Raw genomic sequence first — 21448 nt, 5'->3', positions numbered from 1 at the left:
GGGGAAAGGGGAAAAATAAATAAATAAATCTTTTTTAAAAAGTCTATATAAAGTATAATTGGGGCAATGGGCTTCTAGAATGGCAGTGTGAGGAACATGGAAAATGATCTCCCCAAGGAACAACAAAAACATTGTAAAAATTGTCAAAAATTACCGTTTTATGACTCTGGAAATAAATCAGAGGCATACAACAAATTGAGAAGCATTTATTCAATATAAGAAAAAAAAAAATGACAGGGTAAGAACTGTGGTTACCTAAGGCATTTTATCCTGTGATTTTTCCCATTTCCCTTTCTCCTCCCCAGCCCTGACACCTGGTAGTTATCCTGAGTTGAACTGGCAAACCATGAGAACCAGTAGTTCTGCTGCCTAAGGGGACTGACTTGATTTGGAGCAGAGCACAGAGAAGTCACATGCCCAGCAGAGTTGTCAAAGGCAGATAGCCTGATGTTGTGATACTGATACTGTTAATAGACCAGGGAACTTTTCAGAAATTCAACAGGGATATCCAAGGAATGAGACAGTCTTAGTGGGTCTTGATAAGGTCCCATGTATCACTGGTGGTCTGGAACTCTTCTAAGTTCATTTGCAGATAATACAGGAGAAGACTTAGCAGAAAATGAAAGCTATGGCAGACTGGTAAATTACCTGAACTTTGAAGGCTTTCCCCAACCCATACACAGACCCATCAGCAAAAGGTAAAAGCCTTACTGGCTCTAGTTATTTAAGCACAACCTCTAGTCAATCATTGGCTGACCACTAAATTCTGCTGACTCACAGGTGATCTCTAGTAAGCCAAGCTTAAAAATAATAAGGGAGAGCAGAGGTGACTCAAGCCATTGGGCGCCTCCCTCCCACATAGGAGATCCCAGGTTTGGTTCCCAGTGCCTCCTAAAAAGAAGACACGCACATAATACACAGAGCAGACAGCAAGCACAAACAACAAGGGGGTAATGAGAAATAAATAAACTAAATAAATATTTTAAAGAATAGTAAATTAAAATCACAGTAACAAACAACAAAAAACTGAGTACAAATGTCAGTGGCTGGAGATAGGTTCTACAGAATTAGATCAAGTTATTAAACAATCAAACAAAAAACAGCAATTACCTCATCAACCCTTGATTGGAAGTGGCACGTTGGAGCAATAAGAACTCAGAAATGCTGCACTATAGTATCTAAAATGTCCACATTTCTAAAAAATTTTATGAGGATGCAAAGGAACAGGAAATTGTGACCCAAAAAAGCAGGCAATAGGACCTATCTCTGAAGGGGTCCCATATATTAGATTAATAAAAAATTCAAAGCTGATAAAAAAAATGTACAAAGAACTAAATGAAACCACATTTCAAGAATTTAAGGTAGGACAATAATGGTTCATCAAATAATAAATATTGAAAAGGAAATATGAAAATATTTTCAAATAGAAATTTATGATCAAAAACAACAAATAAGAAATTCATTAGAGGGGCTTAAAAGCAAATACGAGTTGGCAGAATAAAGAATTATTGAAGTATGAGATATATCAATAGCAACTATCCAATGTGTGGAACAGGAAGAAATGAAAGATTAAAAAATAAGGGGAGCAGGCGTAGCTCAATGGTTGAGCACCTCCTTCCCATGTGCAAGGTCCTGGTACCTACTATCTCCTAAAATAAATTAATAAATTAAATTAATAAATAATTTAGGCCTTCCACGAAGATGGAAGATTAGAGAGGCAGAAGGCTCACTTCTCACCCAGAAAAATAGCTAGAGGACAGGCATAAACTGGAAAACTGTTCCAAAACTTAAGCACCAGAGATTACACCTAAGGCACATGCCACAAAAGAAAAAATAGATAAATGGGATCTCCTCAAAATTAAACACTTTTATCTCACAGGACTTTGTCAAAAGAGTGAAAAGGCAGCCAACTCAATGGGAAAAAAATATTTGGAAATCATGTCAGTGTTTAATATCCAGGATATATAAAAAGCTGTTACAACTCAACAGTAAGAAGACAACCCACCCAATTAAAAAATGGGTAAAAGACTTGAATAGACATCTGTCCAAAGAAGAAATACACATGGCAAAAAAAAAGCACATGAAGAAATGCCCATCATCACTAATGATTATGGAAATGCAAGTCAGAACTACAATGAAATATCATTTCACACCTATTAGAACGGCCACTGTTAAAAATACAAGTATTGGAGAGGATGTAGAGAAATAGGAACACTTTTTCACTGTTGGTGGGAATGCAGATTGGTACAGCCTCTGTGGAGGACTGTTCGACAGTTCCTAAAGAAGCTGAATACAGACTTGCCATGAGACCCTGCAATACCACTACTGGGTATATATCCAGAAGAACTGAGAGCAGTGACATGAAAAGGCATCTGTACACCGATATTAATAGTAGCAGCATTATGCATGATTGGCAAAAGTTGGAAACAACCCAGGTGTCCATCAACCAATGAATGGATAAACAAACTGTGATGTATACACGCAATGGAATATTATGCAGGTGTAAGAAGAAATGAAGTCATAAAGCATATGACAACATGGATGAACCTGGAGGACATTATGTTGAGTGAAGCATGCCAGACACAAAAGGACAAAATATTGTATGATTGCCTTACTATGAACCAAATATATTGTGTAAACATATGATTTTTTAAAAATTTATCCAGTTCAAAAAAAGTTGATGGAAGAATTAAATAAGATAATATAAAAGAAAAAAAAATTAAAAGAACACCAGAGGAAGTCTAGACAACACCCAGAAGAGAGAGGGGCAGAGGAAAGAAGTCTTGGCTGACTGAAAAATTCCTAGGAGTAATGCAGAAGCAGCTGGGCTTGCACCCACCTTCTCCCCACCTTTGGAGCAGATAGCACTGGGTTTTCCAGCCCCTGGCAGGCAGCTTTGAACCCAGTAGGGTCCTAGGAAAGGAGGGTAGAGAGGAACACAGCCTATGGCAAGTTCAGACTTTGGCCAGTGAACTTGGTCTGCTGCATCCCAGGCATCTCACATTACTAGGCCCCGTGGAGTCAAGACATTATTTTCCCTGAGAGCATGAAATATCTTTTTCCAACCTTTCACTTTCAGTCTTTTGCATCTTTGGACCTACAGCATTTCATGCAGACAGCATATGGATGGCTCATGTTTTCTTATCCATTCTGTCAGCCTCTGTCTGGCGAGGGAGCTAAAGGTAACTTCTCATACACCCTCCCTACTGCCCTGGGCTGTTTTCTGAGAACACAGAGTTAAGTAGGGTGTGCCTGCCAGGGGAGAAAAGCAGCTTCTGAGACTAGAGGCTTGGCCCACCCTGAAGGTAATGCTTCTGCACTGCCCAGGAAGGGTTACAATGAATGCATTCCCCCTAGCTTCTGGGGCCTGAGCTGAGAGGTATGGTGAAGAGTGCCATCTGTTGGCAGTCCAGGAAAGTGCATGCAAAGAAGGGAAAATTAGTAAGACATAAATAAAATACGCTATCTGGTACCATTACTGCTACCTCTCCAGGGCTCTTGGAAACTGGTCTGCACCCCATTACTGGGTCCTTAGCCCTGGTTTGAGCAGTTAAACAGGAGCAACCCTTTATACCTAGAACAGGTTGAACCAAGAATCAAAGAACAGTGGTAGTGCACAGCTACTTAATAGTAAATCCCTAGGCAAGAGAAAACATCACACTGAATGTTCATCATGAACTGAATATCAGTGCAAACTCAGCATAATTTTTTCTAGACATCAACAACAAAATTACAAGCCATACTAAGAAAAGGGAAGATATGACTCAGGCAAAGGAACAAATCAACTTCCAGATGAAACAGGACTTGAAACAACTAATGAGTGATGTTAATACAAATCTCCTAAATCAAATCATGGAGATGAAGGACAAAATGACTAAAGAAATAAAAGACATTAAGAAGACACTAGTCAAGCAACAAAATTTGTAACTGTGAAGACACTAGTCAAGCAACAAAATTTGTAACTGTGAACAGAAAAATAATAGGTCTTATGAGAATGAAAGACAATAAGTGAAATTAAAAAGAACAGAAATATACAACAGCAGATTTGAAATAATGGAAGAAAGAATCTGGTGTAGAGGATAGAACAGCTGGAATTGAAAAGAGAAAAAAGAGTGGAAAAAGTTGAGCAGGGGCTCAAGGAGATGAATGATAGCATGAAGCACACTAATATATGTGTTGGGAATTCCAAGTGGAGAAGTGAAGGGAAAGGAGACAGTATTAAAGGAAATAATGGCTGAAAATATCCCAACTATCATATAAAACATGAATGTACATGTCCAGGAAACACAGTGTATTCCAGAAGGGTAAATCCAAATAAACCTATCCTAAAATGCACAATATTCAGAATTCCAAATGCCAAAGAAAAAGAGAAAATTCTGAAAGCAGCTAGGGAGAAGCAGAACATCACATACAAGGGTTGTTCCATAAGACTTAGTATAGATTCCCTTCAGAAACTATGGAGGTAAGAAGGCAGTGGTGTAATATAATTAGGGCACTGAGAGAGAAACACTGCCAGCCAAGAATTATTTATCCAGCAAAGCTGTCCATCAGATATGACAATATGTTTAAAATATTCACAGATAAACAGAAACCGAGAGTTAGTAAACAAAAAGCCAGCTCTACTGGAAACACTAAAGGGAGTTTTGCAGCCAGAGAAGAAAAAACAAAAGAGAGAGTCTTGGAAGAGAGTATAGAAGTGAAGACTATCAGAAATAGTAACCAAAAGAGTAAAAAGACAGACAAAAATAAGATGACAGATATGAAATCCAAAGGATAAAATGGTTGAAGTAAGTAATGGCTTTTTAGTAACAGCATTTAATGTTAACAGATTAAACTGCCCAATCAAAAGACATAGGCTGACAGAATGAATAAGAAAACATAACCTATCCCATATGCTATCTGTAGGAGACTGGTCACCCTAAACCCAAGGATGCAAAAGACTGAAAGTGAAAGGTTGGAAAAAGATACTTCATGCACAGTAACCAAACATAAGATAAATAGCTATCCTGGTGTTAGACAAAAGTCTTTAAAGGCAAAAAAAAAAAAAGATGAGCTGAGCTGTACGAGGCCATTATATATTAATAAAAGGGACAGTCCACCTTGAAGGAGTAGCAGTTATAAATTTCTATGCATCTAAGCCAGGTACTCAAAATACATGAGGAAAACTGGCAAAATTGAAAGAGGAAATAGACGTTCGTACAATAATAGTTGGAGACTTCAACATGCCACTCACATCAATAGATAGAATGACTAGACGGAAGATCAACAAGGAAACAGAGAACTTGAACAATATGATAAATGAGCTGGACCTGACAGACATAGAGAACATTACACCCAAAATCAGCAGGTTATTTGTTTTCCTCAAGTGCTCATGGAATTTTCTCTAGGATATATTACATGTTGGGTCACAAAAAAGCTCTCATTAAATTTAAGATGATTGAAATTATACAAAGCACCTTCTCTGATCATATATTGGAAACCAATAATAGGCAGCAAAAGGGAAATTTTGCAAATACATGGAAGCTAAAAACACACTCCTAAACAATCATTGGGTCAAAGCAGAAATTGCAAAAGAAATTAGTAGGTATCTTGAGACGAATGAAAACAATAGCACAACTTATCAAAACTTAAGGGACACATGGGTTGGGGGAAAAAATACACCAAATATAAGATATGGGCTTTAGTTAATAGTAATATTTTAACTATGCTCTTTCATAGTTTGAAGCAAATGTCCTACAACAATGCAATGTGTTGGTGGTGGACAGATGTATGGGAGCGGGAGCCTTATGTGATGATTTGCTGGTTCTATAATTCATGACTTTTACTATACACTTATTGCTTATGCATGTTCGTATATGAATGATGTACTTCAGTAAAATTTTACTTTAAAAAAAGCAAAGCAGAAAGAGAAAAAATTTAACTCATGAGATATAACGAAGGCAGTGCTGAGGGGGTAATTTATAGCCCTAAATGCCTGTATTAAAAAAGAATATAGAACTATAATCATTTGCCTAACTGAACACCAGAAAGAACTAGAAAAAGAACAGCATACCAATCCCAAAGCAAACACAAAGAAAGAAATAACGATTAGAGCAGAAATAAATGAAATTGAGAACAAAAAACTACAGAGAAACTCAACAAAATCAAAAGTCGTTTTTTTTTAGAATATCAATAAAATCAACAAATCCTTAGCTAGACTAACAGGAAAAAATGAGAAAATATGAGCTCTAATTTCCATAAAGTTCCTTTTTCCTTCTTGTTTTATGTTTTTTATTATTTTCCATATGTTAACCAAAGCAACTTTTTCTACTCTCAGCACATTTTAAAACTAAGATTTTAAGTCAGTAATCTATATGTTAGTTATTTTTCCTAGTGGACATATTGAAACATGCTTAATTTTGTCTTTTTTTTTTTTTTTTAATGCCCTTGGCAGATATAAGAAAAGCAGTTTTGTATTTCATAATTTAAAATCATTAGGGTAGCTATTTACCATATTTCATCTATTTCAAATATTTTTCACATTTTTACAACTCTCAAATCAGGATGCATCTTACATCGTAGTTTAAAATATGAATTTTCTTAGTAATATTAAAAAATGTGTCTAATAATCCATGTTAACCTAGATTTTACTGCAGTGTAGTATAAAAATCCTTAATTTGTGCAATACCAGTTCTGTAACATCTTCCTTGGAAAATTTCCTTTCTCATCATTCCTATTAGGTAATTTATAAGAAAAACTCTGGTTATTGACTTTATGATGATATACAGAACATCAGTTTCTTTATTCTAGTTTAGCATAGAAAGGTACAGATTTGGTCCATTCTCTTGAACTCTGAGTTTTAGTAAATTCTTTCTCCATTGAAGGTAGTTCCTGACCCAATTCATGGTTTTAATTGTGTTAAAGGAATAATGAATAATGTAATATAAAACTTTTAGGATGAATAATTTCATCCTGTAAAACGTGATGAATAAATACAGTAAGACATTTTATGTTAACTATTTCAAAATTATTTGAGGGTCTGTGTCCTTTGAGTTAAAATATTAATCTCATGTTCATTGAAACGATTTTACCAGTTCTGTACCTCCAATGTATAGTGCTTTGGCTGAACCATTTCTAATCCCTAATTATATGAAATATGTTGACTAAATAAGATTTAGAAAGGTTATCAATTTATTACTATAAACAAAAAGTATACATGTAGAAAAGACCCTAATGGAAATTTTAAAAGATTAAAACATATTTAGTTTTGGAATGATTGGTGAGATAATTTTTTTTCATTTTGAATTATATAATTCATGCAATAAATAATTTTAAAGTCTTAATCCTCACCATCGATCGCCCCACTTTTTAAAAATTTTTGAATAGCTAAATATTCTACATACTCCTTAGCAAAGGGAATTAGTTTTTTTTGGTTTTATTTTGAGGTGCTCTTAGTTAGAAATGTTAGAAACACAACTTGAACTTGCCTAGGCAAAAGGGCAAATTTTTCAGTTCATGGAATCAAAGAAAGGGTTGGAAATCGAACTGTGAGGCCTCTGAGTGTAGCTGGGCCTCATAAACCACTAGAAACAGGGATTCACATGCTACTAGGATACCCTTTATATAGGCTTCATTGCCTTCCCTGCATGTTGACTTTTTCCCCCCTCACCACTTCTGGAAGCTCATAAATTTTACATTTCATAGTTTCAGCCACCAAAAAGAATGATTCTCTCATTTTCAGTTTAGGAAATCCAAGGGAGAGACTGTCCCAAGTTGGGGCAGAAGTTCACCCATGGTTAGGGGCTAAGTCATAACAACATGATTTGGAAAGAGACCATATGCGAGGTCAAGATACTTATTAACCTTGGGAAAGGGTAGTGCTGGTTTCACATGTGTTCACTTTATGAAAATTTATCGAGCTCTACACTTAAAATTGGTCCCCTTATCTCTGTATATGTTTTATCAGTTTTCTTTTGACAAAATAATGCTGTTTAACAACCATGGAACCTTGGTGGCAATGGGCAGTAATCATTTATTTTTGTTTATGAGTCTGTGGTTTGGCTGAGTGAATGTGCTGATGTGGGCCCAGATAAGTTTACCTTGGTATAGTTTGCTCTTCCTGCACCTGCAGTTAGCTGGCAAGTGAGGGTGGGGAGGTGGGGGGCTAGCTGATTTAGGGTGGGCCCAGCTGGAATAACTCTTCTCTGTTCCCTCCAGCAAGGTTCCAAAAGACTGAGTGAAAAACACACAATGCCTTTTGAGCCCTACACTTGAAAATGTCATACTGTTAGTTCCAGCACCTTCTTGTGGGCCAAGGCCTTTCCAAATTCAAGGAGAGGGGAAATAGATTCCACTTCTTGATGAGAAGAGGTGAAGTCACATTGTAAGAGAGCATAAATAGAAGGAGGAGAATAACTGCATTCATTTTTAAAATCAATATACCACATGTATCATTTCCTTTATAAAATATATATATTGAGCTGTGGCTCAATCAATTGGGCTCCCTTCTACCATATGGGAGGCCCTGGGTTCTCATCTCAGGGCCTCTTGAGAAGGCAAGCTGGTCTGTGCCCACAGAGAGCTGGTACTGCAAGGTGACACAACAAAGGGAGACAAGCAGACACAGAAGAACATGTAGCAAATGGAGACAGAGAGCAGACAGCAAGCAAGCTGCAAGGGGAGAGAATAAATTTTAAAACATGTATAGATAGATAAATAGATAAACATGGCACACTATTGACAGTTGTATTTAGGTGGGTGTTTATAGTAGCATTCTCTCTGCTTTTCTCTACCTATGGTGAATTTTCATAATATTTTCATTCTTTTTATCTTTACTTTTGGGAAAGGGTATTTATTTCCTTACTTTTTTTTTTTAATATAGATTTCTGGGCCTCACTCCAGACTTGGTTGTGGATGCTGGGGTCCAGAATCTACATTTTTAAATAAACTCTACAGGTGATGCTAAATTTTGAGAATCACTTCTTTAAACATCTGCATTCTACTGGAACCTCTGACCTAGCTAAAGCATATTTCCAGTTTTTTTAACTGCAGAGCAAAGAGCAGTCCAAGGGTGCTAACTCCCCTTTATCAAAGTATAGAAACTATATACAAATTTTTGAGGTTTCTTGACAACTCTTTTTTTAAATATATTTTTTATTTATTTTTAAAGGATACATAGATCACACAAAATATTACATTAAAAAATATAGGAGGTTCCTGTGTGCCCCATCCCCCACACCCCCTACTTTTCCCACATCAACAACCTCTTTCATTAGTGCAATACATTCATTGCAATTGATGAATACATTTTGGAGCACTGCTACACAGCATAGATTATAGTTTACATTGTAGTTTACACTCTCTCCCAGTCCATTCAGTGGGTTATGGCAGGATATATAATGTCCTGCATCTGTCCCTGCTATATCATTCAAGACAACTCTGAGTCCCAAAAATGCCCCCATGTCACACCTTTTCCCTCTCCCTGCCTTCACCAACTCCCATGACCACTGTCTCCACATCAATGATATAATTTCTTCCATTGCTAGAGTCATAATAATTTTGTAGTAGAATACCAGAAAGTCCACTCTAATCCGTATTTTATTCCTCCATCCTGAGGACCCTGAGGTGGCAATGCTCACTCTACCTCTCATTTGGGGGCTTTGATCCCACACAGCTGGTGGATGGGACGCTTGTGCCTGCAGCTGTAAACAGTCTCGGTTCCTTGGTGTGGTGGCTGTCTTGACAACTCTTTCTGGGGAAGGAATAAGATGTGTTAAGTACAGTGTAGGTATGCTATCAGGTATTTTACATTCATTACAATCTCTGCAAAAATCCTGGGGTTGGGAGTTATTTGTCCTCATTTTATAGATGAGGAAACCAAAGCTTAAGTAACTTGTCCAAAGTTTCATGGCTATTTAACTAGAAAACCAGAGATTTGAATCTAGCTTTTTCACTAGATTTGATAGATTTGATAGATTTGAATCTAGCTTTTTCACTATAAATTGAACAGTTTTGAAGACAGAAAGCATTTAATAATTTATTATATATAATACCCAGTGTTTGTGAGAACTAAGCAAGAAAAAATACATGTATAGCACCTAACAGTGCTGTAGCTGTTAGTACTAAAATAATCACTTATGTTCTGATCAAAGTGCAACCATCCATTGTTTATATAGCAGAGACTTAAGTATTTGTGACATACTTTGTATTTTTCAAATGTTTGAGGTGATTTCTGTTGATGATTTTTTAAAAATAAATGTTGATATTTTAACAGTTGTTAAGCCAACTTAAAGGAAACTTAGAAGAAGAAAACCGACATCTACTAGATCAAATTCAGACATTAATGCTACAGAACAGAACACTATTGGAGCAGAATATGGAAAGCAAGGATCTTTTTCATGTTGAACAAAGACAATACATGTAGGTACCAAATAATTTTGCACTCTGAAATATTACGCATGGTTTTATCATAGGCATACCCAGTGGCAGAAGAAATTTACTATTTAAATCTATTTTTTTTTAGTACTTAGGTCCCAGGCAGAAATACTAAAATGAAAATACATGGGTTTTGCTCTTAGTGAGCTAATAATATAAAGAGAAATACAACTAAACACTTAAAATACAAAGAGAGCAGAAGGTACAAAAACATCAAGGTATGATGAAAGTGTTATGGTGTGCTGTGGAACCTAAAATTTAACTGTTATTATTGGAGCATAGTTGCCAAGGAAGGTGCAGTATAGATGTGGCTAATCAGTCAGGAGCCAATTCATAAAGTCTTTCTATACCATATAGAGGAGTTTCTGAAAATTTTGAGCAGGGGAGAGTAACATGATCAGATTTGCATTTTTTGTTTTTTAAATCACTGATAGCATTTTGAAGAATGGATTGGAGGGTCTAAGAAAAGAGACAAGGAATGAGCTATCAAAAAAGAAATCACAAGCAGTTGTAGTTGAGATCAAACTACAAGAGGTATTTGAGAGGTAGAATTGAGAAGGCTTGATTATTTTTAAGTTGTGTATCCATTGAGAAGGGAAAAATCTGGTAAGACTCAGGGATTTGAGGTCTCGCAGTTTAGTGAGTAGTAGTCTTTATATTGTACCACGTTTCACCTTTACTAAGTTCTTCTCTTCCCCTTGCCCTCTAAATGAGAAATGCCACAATGTAATAGAAATAGCACCAATGTTGAAATCAGACATATCCTAGTTCAAATCCCAGTTCTTCCATTCATTAGTTATGTAACCATATGCAAGTAACTTTATTTCTTTGCTCATTAATTTCTTCTCTAAAATAGAGATAACAGCACCTACTTCCAGAGTTATCCTAAGGAATTAAATGAAATAATGTATGTCTGCATCTTTCAGACTAGATGTACATGATGGTGAGCCAGGGCACATAAGAAATCACAAGATGCATCATGCTTTTTTCTGAAGCATCAATTTTACCACAAAATTTGGGGAAGGAATATTATATTTATATTAATACACAGGTGTAACATGGAGCAAAATGCAGATTTACATGAACTTTTAAGATAATGCAAAAACTTGAAAGAAATTTCACATTTCTGGTTAGACCCTAAGGACTACACCTTCAGTCCTTTCAGGGTATGTATGCCTTTCCTCTGCCATTTGAGATATTTTAGCTTAAGAAGCACTGAGTTTATATAAAGCTCTTGGCATTTGGGTTTCCTGCCCCTAAGGCAGAGACATTATCCAAAACTTTGTTGTCTTACTCTTCTGACCCTTGCTGACCTATTCCATTCCCAGGGTTTCAGTAATTGTATCTGTATGATTGACTTCCAAATACAGATAATATTAGCATATCCATTTTACTTCCTGAATTATCCATCTTACATGTTAGATGTTTCTAGTTGAATGCATCTGTCACATGGTCCTAGCAGTAGGCCAGTGGACAGGTAGTACTGAGAATTTGGAGGTTCTTAGTGATATTTCAATAGGTAAAAGGAGAAAAAAATTGAGTGCTATGGCCTTTTCTACTATAGCCATCGACTTTTCAACTGCCAACTCCTCCATAGGCTTAATGTTCAAGCATTTAATCAATAATAAAAATGTAGGCAATCTGCAATTTGCACTGTGATGTAACCATTGGCAACATCTATTCTCAAAGCATCTTCTTTCATAGTGTATCTCAAATCTGTTCCTTCCGGTTCCCACCACCACCACCCTAAATCATCCCTCTCAACTAGACTACCCCATCAGCCTCCTATTTTCTTACTTCCATCCTTTCTGATATATCCTCGTCCATCATTGGGTTACAATACCTAAAGCAAAGATCTTATAACTTCACTTTGTGATGAACCCTTCAATATGTCTGGTTTCCTACTGAGCAAAATCTAAACCTGAGACCCTTCTACTGCTTCCCCTCAGCCTACATTTAAGCTAACCTGTTTAATTTAGCATTCTTTCCTTTCCTTTTGCAGCCTATTTAATTTGGCCTCTTCTTCCCAGATGGAAGTTTTTTCCCTTTTATAAGCTCCTGTTGTACTTCCACAGTTCTTTTATTTTGGCACTGCTACTGACTTGGATTATAATATTGTGTGTGTGTGTGTGTGTGTGTGTGTGTGTGTGTATATAAAATCTCTCCTGTATTACAAACAGAGCTGGGCTACTTATTCATCTGTATATATCTCATGCCTTGCTCATTGTAAATGATCACTAAATGCTGGTTGAATAAATAGTATTTTGGGCATTGCAGTATTTTTAGAGTTCACTCTACTTTGTTCTATGACCTTTGGTGTTTCCATATATAATACATACTACCAAGAACAAAAGATTGAGACTAGGATGTGGTAAAACTAGTATAACTCATACATTGCTGGAGGCAGGAAATTGTTCTCTGTCAAATCAGTGAAGTCTAAATAATTTCACCAAAAAGAAAAAAATAGATTTGCATAAAGATATGGTTGCAGTATTATTTACTATATCTATAATTGTAAGCAATCTAAATAGCCAACCCTTTTATTTGTTTGTTTATATAAATTACAATAAATTACCCTTCATGCCAAAAATGATTTGGGATACTAAAGATCCAAGAATAGAGGAATACTTAATGTTAATAAAATATGTTTAATAGCATTTTAAAAAGAAAGTTGAGAGGATTCCATTATGATGACACTGAAGTATGGAAAGTTTTCTTCAAACAAATTCTTTTGAAAAAGTGAAACTTTTAATCCCTTAGTCTTTATTTAAGGAAATTGCAAGCTTAAAGAAAAGGTGAAACAGAAAAAAATCCCATTGTTACCACCTAATGAACTCTTAGTTGTTAATCATGATATCTTTGTTCATTTATGCTTTGCAGATAAGTTAGATCATAGACATAAAAAAGTATCATTTGTAGCTATACAAACTGTGATGTGTTTCATAAAATGTAATCTTTATTTTTATAGTGATAAATTAAATGAATTGAGACGACAAAAGGAAAAATTGGAAGAGAAAATTATGGATCAGTACAAATTTTATGACCCATCACCTCCTAGAAGGTACCATTAACCACGTTTTATGAATTTTTACTTTGAACAAAAAAAAATTGTAAATTATGTGTTAAGGATTTTAGTTTTGTGGAGGATGTATATGTTTAATTTTAGACTAAGTATTTTTTTAAATGTTTTTTAGGAGAGGCAACTGGATTACTCTAAAAATGAGAAAACTGATTAAATCTAAAAAAGATATTAATCGGGAACGTCAGAAATCTTTAACATTAACACCCACCCGCTCAGACTCCAGTGAAGGATTTCTTCAGCTCCCCCATCAAGATAGTCAAGATAGTTCTTCAGTAGGTTCAAACTCTTTAGAAGATGGCCAAACTTTGGGGACCAAGAAAAGCAGCAGTGAGTGCTTAAACACTTAAACATTTTAAAAACATATTAATCCTTTGGGTTATAGCATTTCTTTTTAACTCTGTGTGATTATAAAATCCATTGCATATTGCAATAGTGCACAAACACATTCTTTTTTTATATTGTCTGGGTTTTTTTATTGTCTGTTTTGAGAGACATACAATACATAGAGATACCATCATTTGGCTAGGAAGGTAAAATATTGTAGTGGAAAGAACACTGAAATAAGAACCAGAATACCTTTACCTTGGCCACTTGCTAGTTCAGTTACATAGCCAATCCTTTTACCTTTATTCCCTACCTTTCACAGTGTAGTTGTGAGGAGCAACTGAGATATATAAGATTTTTATCTTCATAATTATTTACAATTGAATCAGAATACTAAGGCATTTTATAATGATGATTTCCTCATATAGTTTGTGTCAAATTGGAATAAAGTTTCCATTGTGGGGGAAGCAAAGAAAAATAGGTATGAATTTGAAAAAGGTGTATTCAATGATTTAGAAATAACTAAAATTTACATTATTGAGGAATTTCTTGATAAAGAACCTATTAAAATAGAGAGGTAGGGAGATATAAGTTTGTTTAAAAACTTGAGATTTAATTTGATTTAATTACAAATGTGGAAGTGTCACATAACATACCTATACAATTCACTGCCCTTTTTTTTTCATTACAAGTGTGCTTAGCTAAACAGTAAGAGCAAAATATAAGCCTAAAGAAGTGTATTTTAAAAGAAAAAAAAAAGATTATTCAGCACTAGGGCCTTTGAAGATGTTCAAGAAGTTGACTACTATCAATGTTATTATAAAATAAGTAAACAGGATATTTTAAACTTGCTCACACTATCACCAGAGTTCCTAAATTTAAAAAAAAAAACAAAACACTTCCCATTATTTTGAAGTAAATGGCAAACAAAAACAATTACTTCTTCCCCATGGAACAGACTTTCATATGGGCAACTCTCAAAGCACTCAAAAGCTCCACAATGTTTTGACCCCTGGAGAAAGACAGGATTTTAGGCTATGAGATGAAATACTATAGGATATATTTCTATAGCAGCTTAAAAACTAGAATCTATAAGTAAGTGATAGAAAATACTAGAATGTCTGCATGTATACCTATATGTATATCTTTATCTTTAAAAAAGTGGTTTAATTCTGTATCTCCTTTTAAGATTATTGCTTCTTTTTTTTTTTTTTTTTTTTTGAGGTGTCAGGATCGGGGATTGAACCTGGGAGCTTGTATGTGGGAAGCCGGCACTTGACCACTGAGTCACATTGGCTTCCCTGCTTTGCTTTTTTTTTTTTTTTTTTTACTTCATTTGTTTTGCTTGTGTTGTTTTTTGTTTTTTGTTTTTGTTTTTCAGGAGGTACTGGGAACCAAACCCGGGACCTCTCATGTGGGAGGCGGGAGCTCAACCGCTTCACCCACGTCGTTTCCAAGTCTTTTGCAAGTCCAGTCTTTCCCACGAAACCTATGTGAAACCTCTGAATAATTGTAGAGATAATTATCAAGTTTTATCTGCTACCTTTAGATATAAAATATCTGACAGGTTATTAAATGAGAAATGATAATGAGTGTATTTAATTTTTTCTTAATAGAAGATATTTACAGAGGAACATGCTATAAATACACAGTTGTCTCTTCTGAGGCCATCTTGTTCATTTTAAGTATAAATCTATCACTCTTTCATACTCTGCTGGAGAATAAGAACCAGAAGGAAGTGACATTCTCCTTTCCTATAATTTTTCAGTCTTAGAATTTTAAAAATACAAAATCCAACATATACAAATGTACCCTTAATTTCAGTATGGTTTGGGAAAAGGACATTGTATATCTATACACTAATTGCCATAAGGAGGATCATATTCTGCCCTGGCAAATTCAAAATTCCTTTTATCCTGTCCATTTTGGAAGTGTATATATCTGCCAGTAAAACAGTCTTTGGAAAACAGTTGAAAACAGAACAAAGAAAAAAAAATATCTAAGCAAAACAACATGTGCATGCTGCAACCACTCAGCTTTGTATTAGCTAAGTGTCCATTTTTACATTGCTTTTCAGTTCATTTTTTTTTAAATCATTGAAAATGGCTCTATTTACCAAGCTAGAAAAGAAATAGATCAAATTAAAATCTTAAATGAATCATATCTGTGCCTAATAGCAATTCAAATAAATAAGTTAAAAATTTACATGTCCATTGTACCTTTTTTAATGCATGATACTTACCAGCTTGTCTAAAAGAGCTTTGATTATTTACAGGGTGATGGCAAACCCTGAGAAAGAGCATAGTTATTAAGGCTGTGTATAGTATGTTCTTAAGTCTCTATGCATATTGTTTTCCTAGCTCCCAAATTGCATTTCCACAAAGGTATAACAATTTGTTACATTTAAATCTTATTAGAATGTAGTTTGAGTGGTTAGTGACCTAGTGAGCATTTTTATTTTTGTTCCAATTACTCCTGTACTTTAGTGGTAATCCTAACTTTCATTCACAAAAATTTTTTAAACAGTATTCCCTTTGATTCTTTTTTAATAAACTCGTCCTTCAGAATATCAGAAAATGTTATACATAAATATTTTTCTCCTTTTTGCTTGCTCTTGGGGTGCCTTATCTTTTTGCCTTATTGGAGCTCAGTGCTAATACTTATATTGACAAAAATACTCCTTTTCTCTTTTTCCCAGCCAGCCTTTTGCAAAATGTTTATTTCCTCTTTAGAAAGACTCTTACTAGAAAGAAAGAATGTATATTTCCATGGTGATGCTAAATAATACATCAGAATTTAGTTTAAACCAAGAAATTAATTCCCTATTTTCTTCACTAAAGCTTAAGAAAGTAATGAGTTATTAATATGTTTTTTAGAAGTTTCTTTGGATTGTTTTAAGTATTGCTTAGCCATTCCAATTTTTGTTGATGTGTATTTCTAAAATACTCTGGTAGACTATGCATTTTCCTAAATTTTTTGTAGAATAAAGCCTTGTCATTTTAAAAGGTAAAGAAAATAGATTGAAAACCTTATATTTTTTCATATATACTCTGTTATCTACCAATATCCATAATTTTAAAGGTATAACTTCACAACTTACCTAGAAAAATTGTTCCCTCTGAAAGTAATTGTAATCAGTGCCTGTTTTTATAGAACTTTAGCCATTCCAGGCTTTCAAATATGTTCCTCATCATTGTCTTCAGTGCTTTTCCAAGTATTTTAAAGTATCAAAGTACATATTTCATATTTCATTATCACTCAGCAGCATGAGAATAATAGCTTTAGTATAGCATACATAGCTAAACTCAAACATTCATTTCTGTCCTTAATTTCAACATTTAACTCCCATCTGTTCTTCTCCCTTTTTTTTTCTTTCATTTCCCTGTTTCTGTTTTTCCTCATGCTCTGACATTAAAGTGGTTGCACTGAAAAGACTGCCCTTTTTGAGGAACAGACCGAAGGATAAAGACAAAATGAAGGCCTGCTACCGTCGTTCCATGTGTAAGACTTTATGACAGTTCAGCCTCTTTCAAATGACTACACTGGCTTCCATTACTAATTTTTCACTAACCTTTCTCTGGACTGTGCCATTTTTCTCATTTGACAAAGTGCAGTCTTCTTGTAATAGAAGGAGCTGGAGGAATATTTTTCAAAACTGGCACTGAATTTGCATTATATGTATGCTCATTGATACATATACATGTCTGTATACATGCATATGTATAGTCATACATGTAATATACTTGTAAATTTCCAGTGCTTTCTAAAAGTTGGCAGGAAAAACACCCCTTAATTTTATATGCCATGGAGATTTTTCCCCAAAGACATTTACTTAAAGAAAATATACAAAACCTTTAGCATTAGGAGTTTTTTTCCTTATTGAACCAGATAAGATAAATAAATAAATAAATAAATGGCCTGTAATCCTTGAAAATGTTTGTGGTTCTTTCTATAATAATACTCTGGGTTTTCTTTTTAAGTGGAGTTGGTAATTACATAATAATGTTAAATGTCTGTCACTTTGGATATAATCTCTTTCAGGTTTTTATTGAATGGTATACTTTTTTGATTCATAAAGTGAATAATTTCTTCAGTAACCTGCTCTGACCAAGGACTCTATCATTTTCAATAATGATGCTGTATAAGAACTGCTTTCCATCTTACCTTTATTCATTCCATTTTTGTCACCACAAAACCACATTATGAAGGCTTCTAATTATATTTATTGCACATCACTGTGCAAAAGCATGGCAATTAAACACAGTAAAATTCCTTTTCTTGCCTTTTAAAGGGGGTGGGAGTTGGGATAAAAGTATTTACTGAAGTGTATCAGCCTTTACCCTACTCATTTCATTCAGCTGAATGCATGTCATAATTTGAATGGCCTTGTGGTTTATAGTTTTAGATATTCACTTGGCATTAATCCATAGACAAAGACCAGATCATTTATAATACAGAATAGAATAATGAGCAAATACATTAACCATGCTGATTCATTTGCTTTCATTTGCATCCCAGCCATGAATGACCTGGTGCAGTCCATGGTCCTAGCAGGAGGACAGTGGACAGGTAGTACTGAGAATTTGGAGGTTCCTGATGAGATTTCAACCGGTAAAAGGAGAAAAGAATTGGGAGCTATGGCCTTCTCTACTACAGCCATCAACTTTTCAGCTGTCACCTCTTCTACAGGCTTCCGATCCAAGCAGTTGGTTAATAATAAAGGTATAGGCCGTCGGCTATTTGCACTGTGGTGTAACTGTTGGCAACAGAAATTTTAATTTGACTATCATCTGTGTACCTCTTTAAAACCAACAATCTGAAATAATTCCCAAACCATAATCTGGATTTTATTTGGGGGAATTTTCAGATCACTTCAAAAATTTAAGAAAAAAATAACTAAAATCTTTCTTAGGGCTTTTTGCATAATAAACAGCTAATAAACTAACAAGAAAAGGAGCAGTAAACCAGGTAAAGTGTGGGGAAAGGACTGATAGAGGAGTTTTTTAAAAACTAAAAACACTACAAGTTCAAACACGGGACCACATAAAAACAATTCAGACTCTTATTTTGCTTTACAGGGCCACAGGAAAGAAAGATGGTTTCATTGCTTCTGGGGTTTTTCACTAGGCCAGTCAACTCTCACCACAGCCACTGTTTCTTTCTCCTAGTTCCAGTTTCTGATTGTTTATGAAATATGGTGCATCAAGATATATTGTACATGATAAAAAAATTTTTTCTTATTCTGTGTAAATAAAATTTTTATAAGGGATTTTTTGTTACAAAAACATTTTTACATCCATTTTACTATTTTATGTAGATACTACATCCTTTGAAGATCTAAGTCCACAAGGTATTAGTGATGATTCTAGTACGGGATCAAGAGTTCATGGTAAGATACGAACTTTACTTAAAGAGTATGTATTGAATACAGAATGGGAATGCTAAGAATCTTGCATTGAGTAGGTGAATGTGGCATTGCCAGCAAGCATGCTCTTTCTAACTTGCATCTCATAGTTACTTCTGCCATTTCTTCAACTCTAATACTCCTTTTTGCCTCTTTTAAGGATTTTGTATCTCTAAATAGTCTCCATTTTAGCCAAGGTCATTTATAAAGTATGCCTGCACAATACTCAAAGGTAATTTTGTTGCCATTTTTACATAAGGTTAAAGTTATGAGAGTTACATTTTATCATTGGTTTAAAAAATATTTATATTGGTAAAAAACTAACTTTAAATTTTTCTGTGATATTGAACATTTCAGACTTTTTAAATTTCTATCTTGGAAAATCATGTCTAACCAAACTAAATTATTAACAATAAATGGATAACATGCTAAAGGGATTTCATCTGTAAGCAGAATTTTAAGTAGCATAGGGCAGTGTTAACTGTGTAATTGTTTCCCTTGTATGGATAGGAGTACAGGACATTAACTGTGCAGATGCTCATATTCCTCCTGTTCGTGGCATCTCTGCAATGTGCAGGGTTCCTTGTGTGATCTGTTGTAAGTGACCTAATCATTAGCAATTCTTTGGCATGTTGTTCTATACAGCTAAAACAGTCTGGGCACCCATCTAGAAATCATTTTCAAATTGAAATATGCACCTTGTCTTTTCTTTGAATCTCAACTAATGTTTTAGAAGTATGCTATTCTGAAGTGTTTTACTAAACTGCCTGGAAATGCCTTTGCTTTCTAATCTGTAAGAGTCAAGTCTCTGGGCTTGACAGCCTGTGAAAGTATGCATGATTGCTTTCTCAAAGCATTCTGTAGTCAGAATGTAATGTTGAGTGTCAGTCATCAACTGAAAATTTTCACACTGTCTCCTGATTTTTTTATTTAGCTTCGAGACCAGCCAGCCTTGATAGTGGCAGAACATCTACTAGCAATAGCAATAACAATGCTTCACTCCATGAAGTCAAAGGTATGCTGTAGGTAAATTTATTAACATGCTCCATCCATTTCCTTTTTAAAGGTGAAAGATGGGGTGAGGTTTCTGGGGCAAAGTAGAAAATCCAAATTATCTATGTTTGGCACATAGTTACTTGGAACATTTTACACTTTTCACATTGTAAAAACAGGAGCAGTTCTTTTGATTACAGTTTTTCATCTTCACAGATAAAATATTGTTATTGTAACTCTTACACTTTAAAAATGTCAGCAGGTCCTCATTTTACTTGCATTTTGTCTTTATCATGAAAATGGTTGTCAGTTTTCTTATGATGCATGTACATTAAACTCTGATTACAGAAAGTGGTTTAGAATTACTTTTAGCTTTAATTTATCCACTAAATAAGGGGAAACATTTTCAAAACAATTTGAAAAGACAATTATGCACATGAGAGTGTGTGTGTGTGTGTGTGTGTGTGTGTGTATGTGTGTGTTGAACAAGAGCTGTATGGTTACATACAACTCATTTAAAGCATTAGTTTATGATTTGTTTCCTTAATTTTTTTCATATGTATTCCAAGGTGAGGTTTTTATATAAACGGCTGGGAATCGTGACTATTACCCTTTTTTCTTTTTCTTTTTTCAATTGTTATACACCCTTTTTTCTTAAAGAATGTATTGCCTACTCAGATTCTGGAATTACTTATAGATTATAAAAGTTAGTTAAAATAGTTACTTTCTCCAGTCCAGAAATGTCAAATTATAATGAATGAATGCATTTACTCTATTATATTTAGTATTATAAAATTAATTTGTTCAGTTATTTTATTTTATGAACCCATGTTAGGACTTTATTGGAATATGAAAAAAAGGATTTCAAAGGAAGATTAATTTTTCATTTTTTAAGTCATATTTTATATCAATTTGAAAAATGTAAGCTGAAAATATGAAGTTTTTCTGATTTGAAAATGTAAGAAAATCTTGTTTCTGTAAAATGTTACATTACTTGAGCCAAATGCATTCATGACCCATCTTAGTCTTCATGGTTAAGAAACCATGTCTTGATGCACTATAAAGTTTGCTATTGATCAAAACAAACTAACACCCTAAAAGAAAATCATAGGTTTTAAGAAGCTTTATTCCAGAAATAGAGTCTTTTAAAGTTATATAATCACTGTATGAAGAGTGGAGAGTAGGAACAATCAGATAATTTTCACATAAAAAAAAGAATACTATATATTTAT

The 21448-nt window shown here is 34.5% G+C and overlaps 2 protein-coding genes across 12 annotated transcripts in view; one reads left to right on the top strand and one right to left on the bottom strand.

The window, feature by feature from the left end:
* LOC101432256 (prolyl-tRNA synthetase associated domain-containing protein 1) overlaps positions 1-21448 on the bottom strand; it is a 34609-nt gene that overhangs the window by 225 nt on the left and 12936 nt on the right. Inside the window, exon 3 of one of the 2 annotated variants that reach the window (XM_058278594.2) lies at positions 9623-9730. In XM_058278594.2, the coding sequence (XP_058134577.1) occupies positions 9623-9730 (108 nt within the window). Of the gene's footprint in view, positions 1-9148; positions 9731-21448 lie in introns of those variants that run through there. The other variant, XM_058278593.2, reaches the window with a different exon arrangement.
* CCDC88A (coiled-coil domain containing 88A) overlaps positions 1-21448 on the top strand; it is a 157663-nt gene that overhangs the window by 126675 nt on the left and 9540 nt on the right. For 3 of the 10 annotated variants that reach the window (XM_058278584.2, XM_058278588.2, XM_058278583.2), the window contains exons 23-30: positions 10253-10398; positions 13382-13474; positions 13608-13822; positions 17237-17320; positions 18338-18541; positions 19137-19208; positions 19734-19820; positions 20158-20238. In XM_058278584.2, the coding sequence (XP_058134567.1) occupies positions 10253-10398; positions 13382-13474; positions 13608-13822; positions 17237-17320; positions 18338-18541; positions 19137-19208; positions 19734-19820; positions 20158-20238 (982 nt within the window). The remainder of the gene's footprint in view (positions 1-10252; positions 10399-13381; positions 13475-13607; positions 13823-17236; positions 17321-18337; positions 18542-19136; positions 19209-19733; positions 19821-20157; positions 20239-21448) is intronic. The other 7 variants (XM_058278587.2, XM_058278591.2, XM_058278586.2 and 4 more) reach the window with 3 other exon arrangements.

This window comes from Dasypus novemcinctus, chromosome 17 (genome assembly GCF_030445035.2).
Source record: "Dasypus novemcinctus isolate mDasNov1 chromosome 17, mDasNov1.1.hap2, whole genome shotgun sequence".
Classification (NCBI taxonomy): domain Eukaryota; kingdom Metazoa; phylum Chordata; class Mammalia; order Cingulata; family Dasypodidae; genus Dasypus; species Dasypus novemcinctus.
This window is presented reverse-complemented; position numbering and strand designations above follow the sequence as displayed.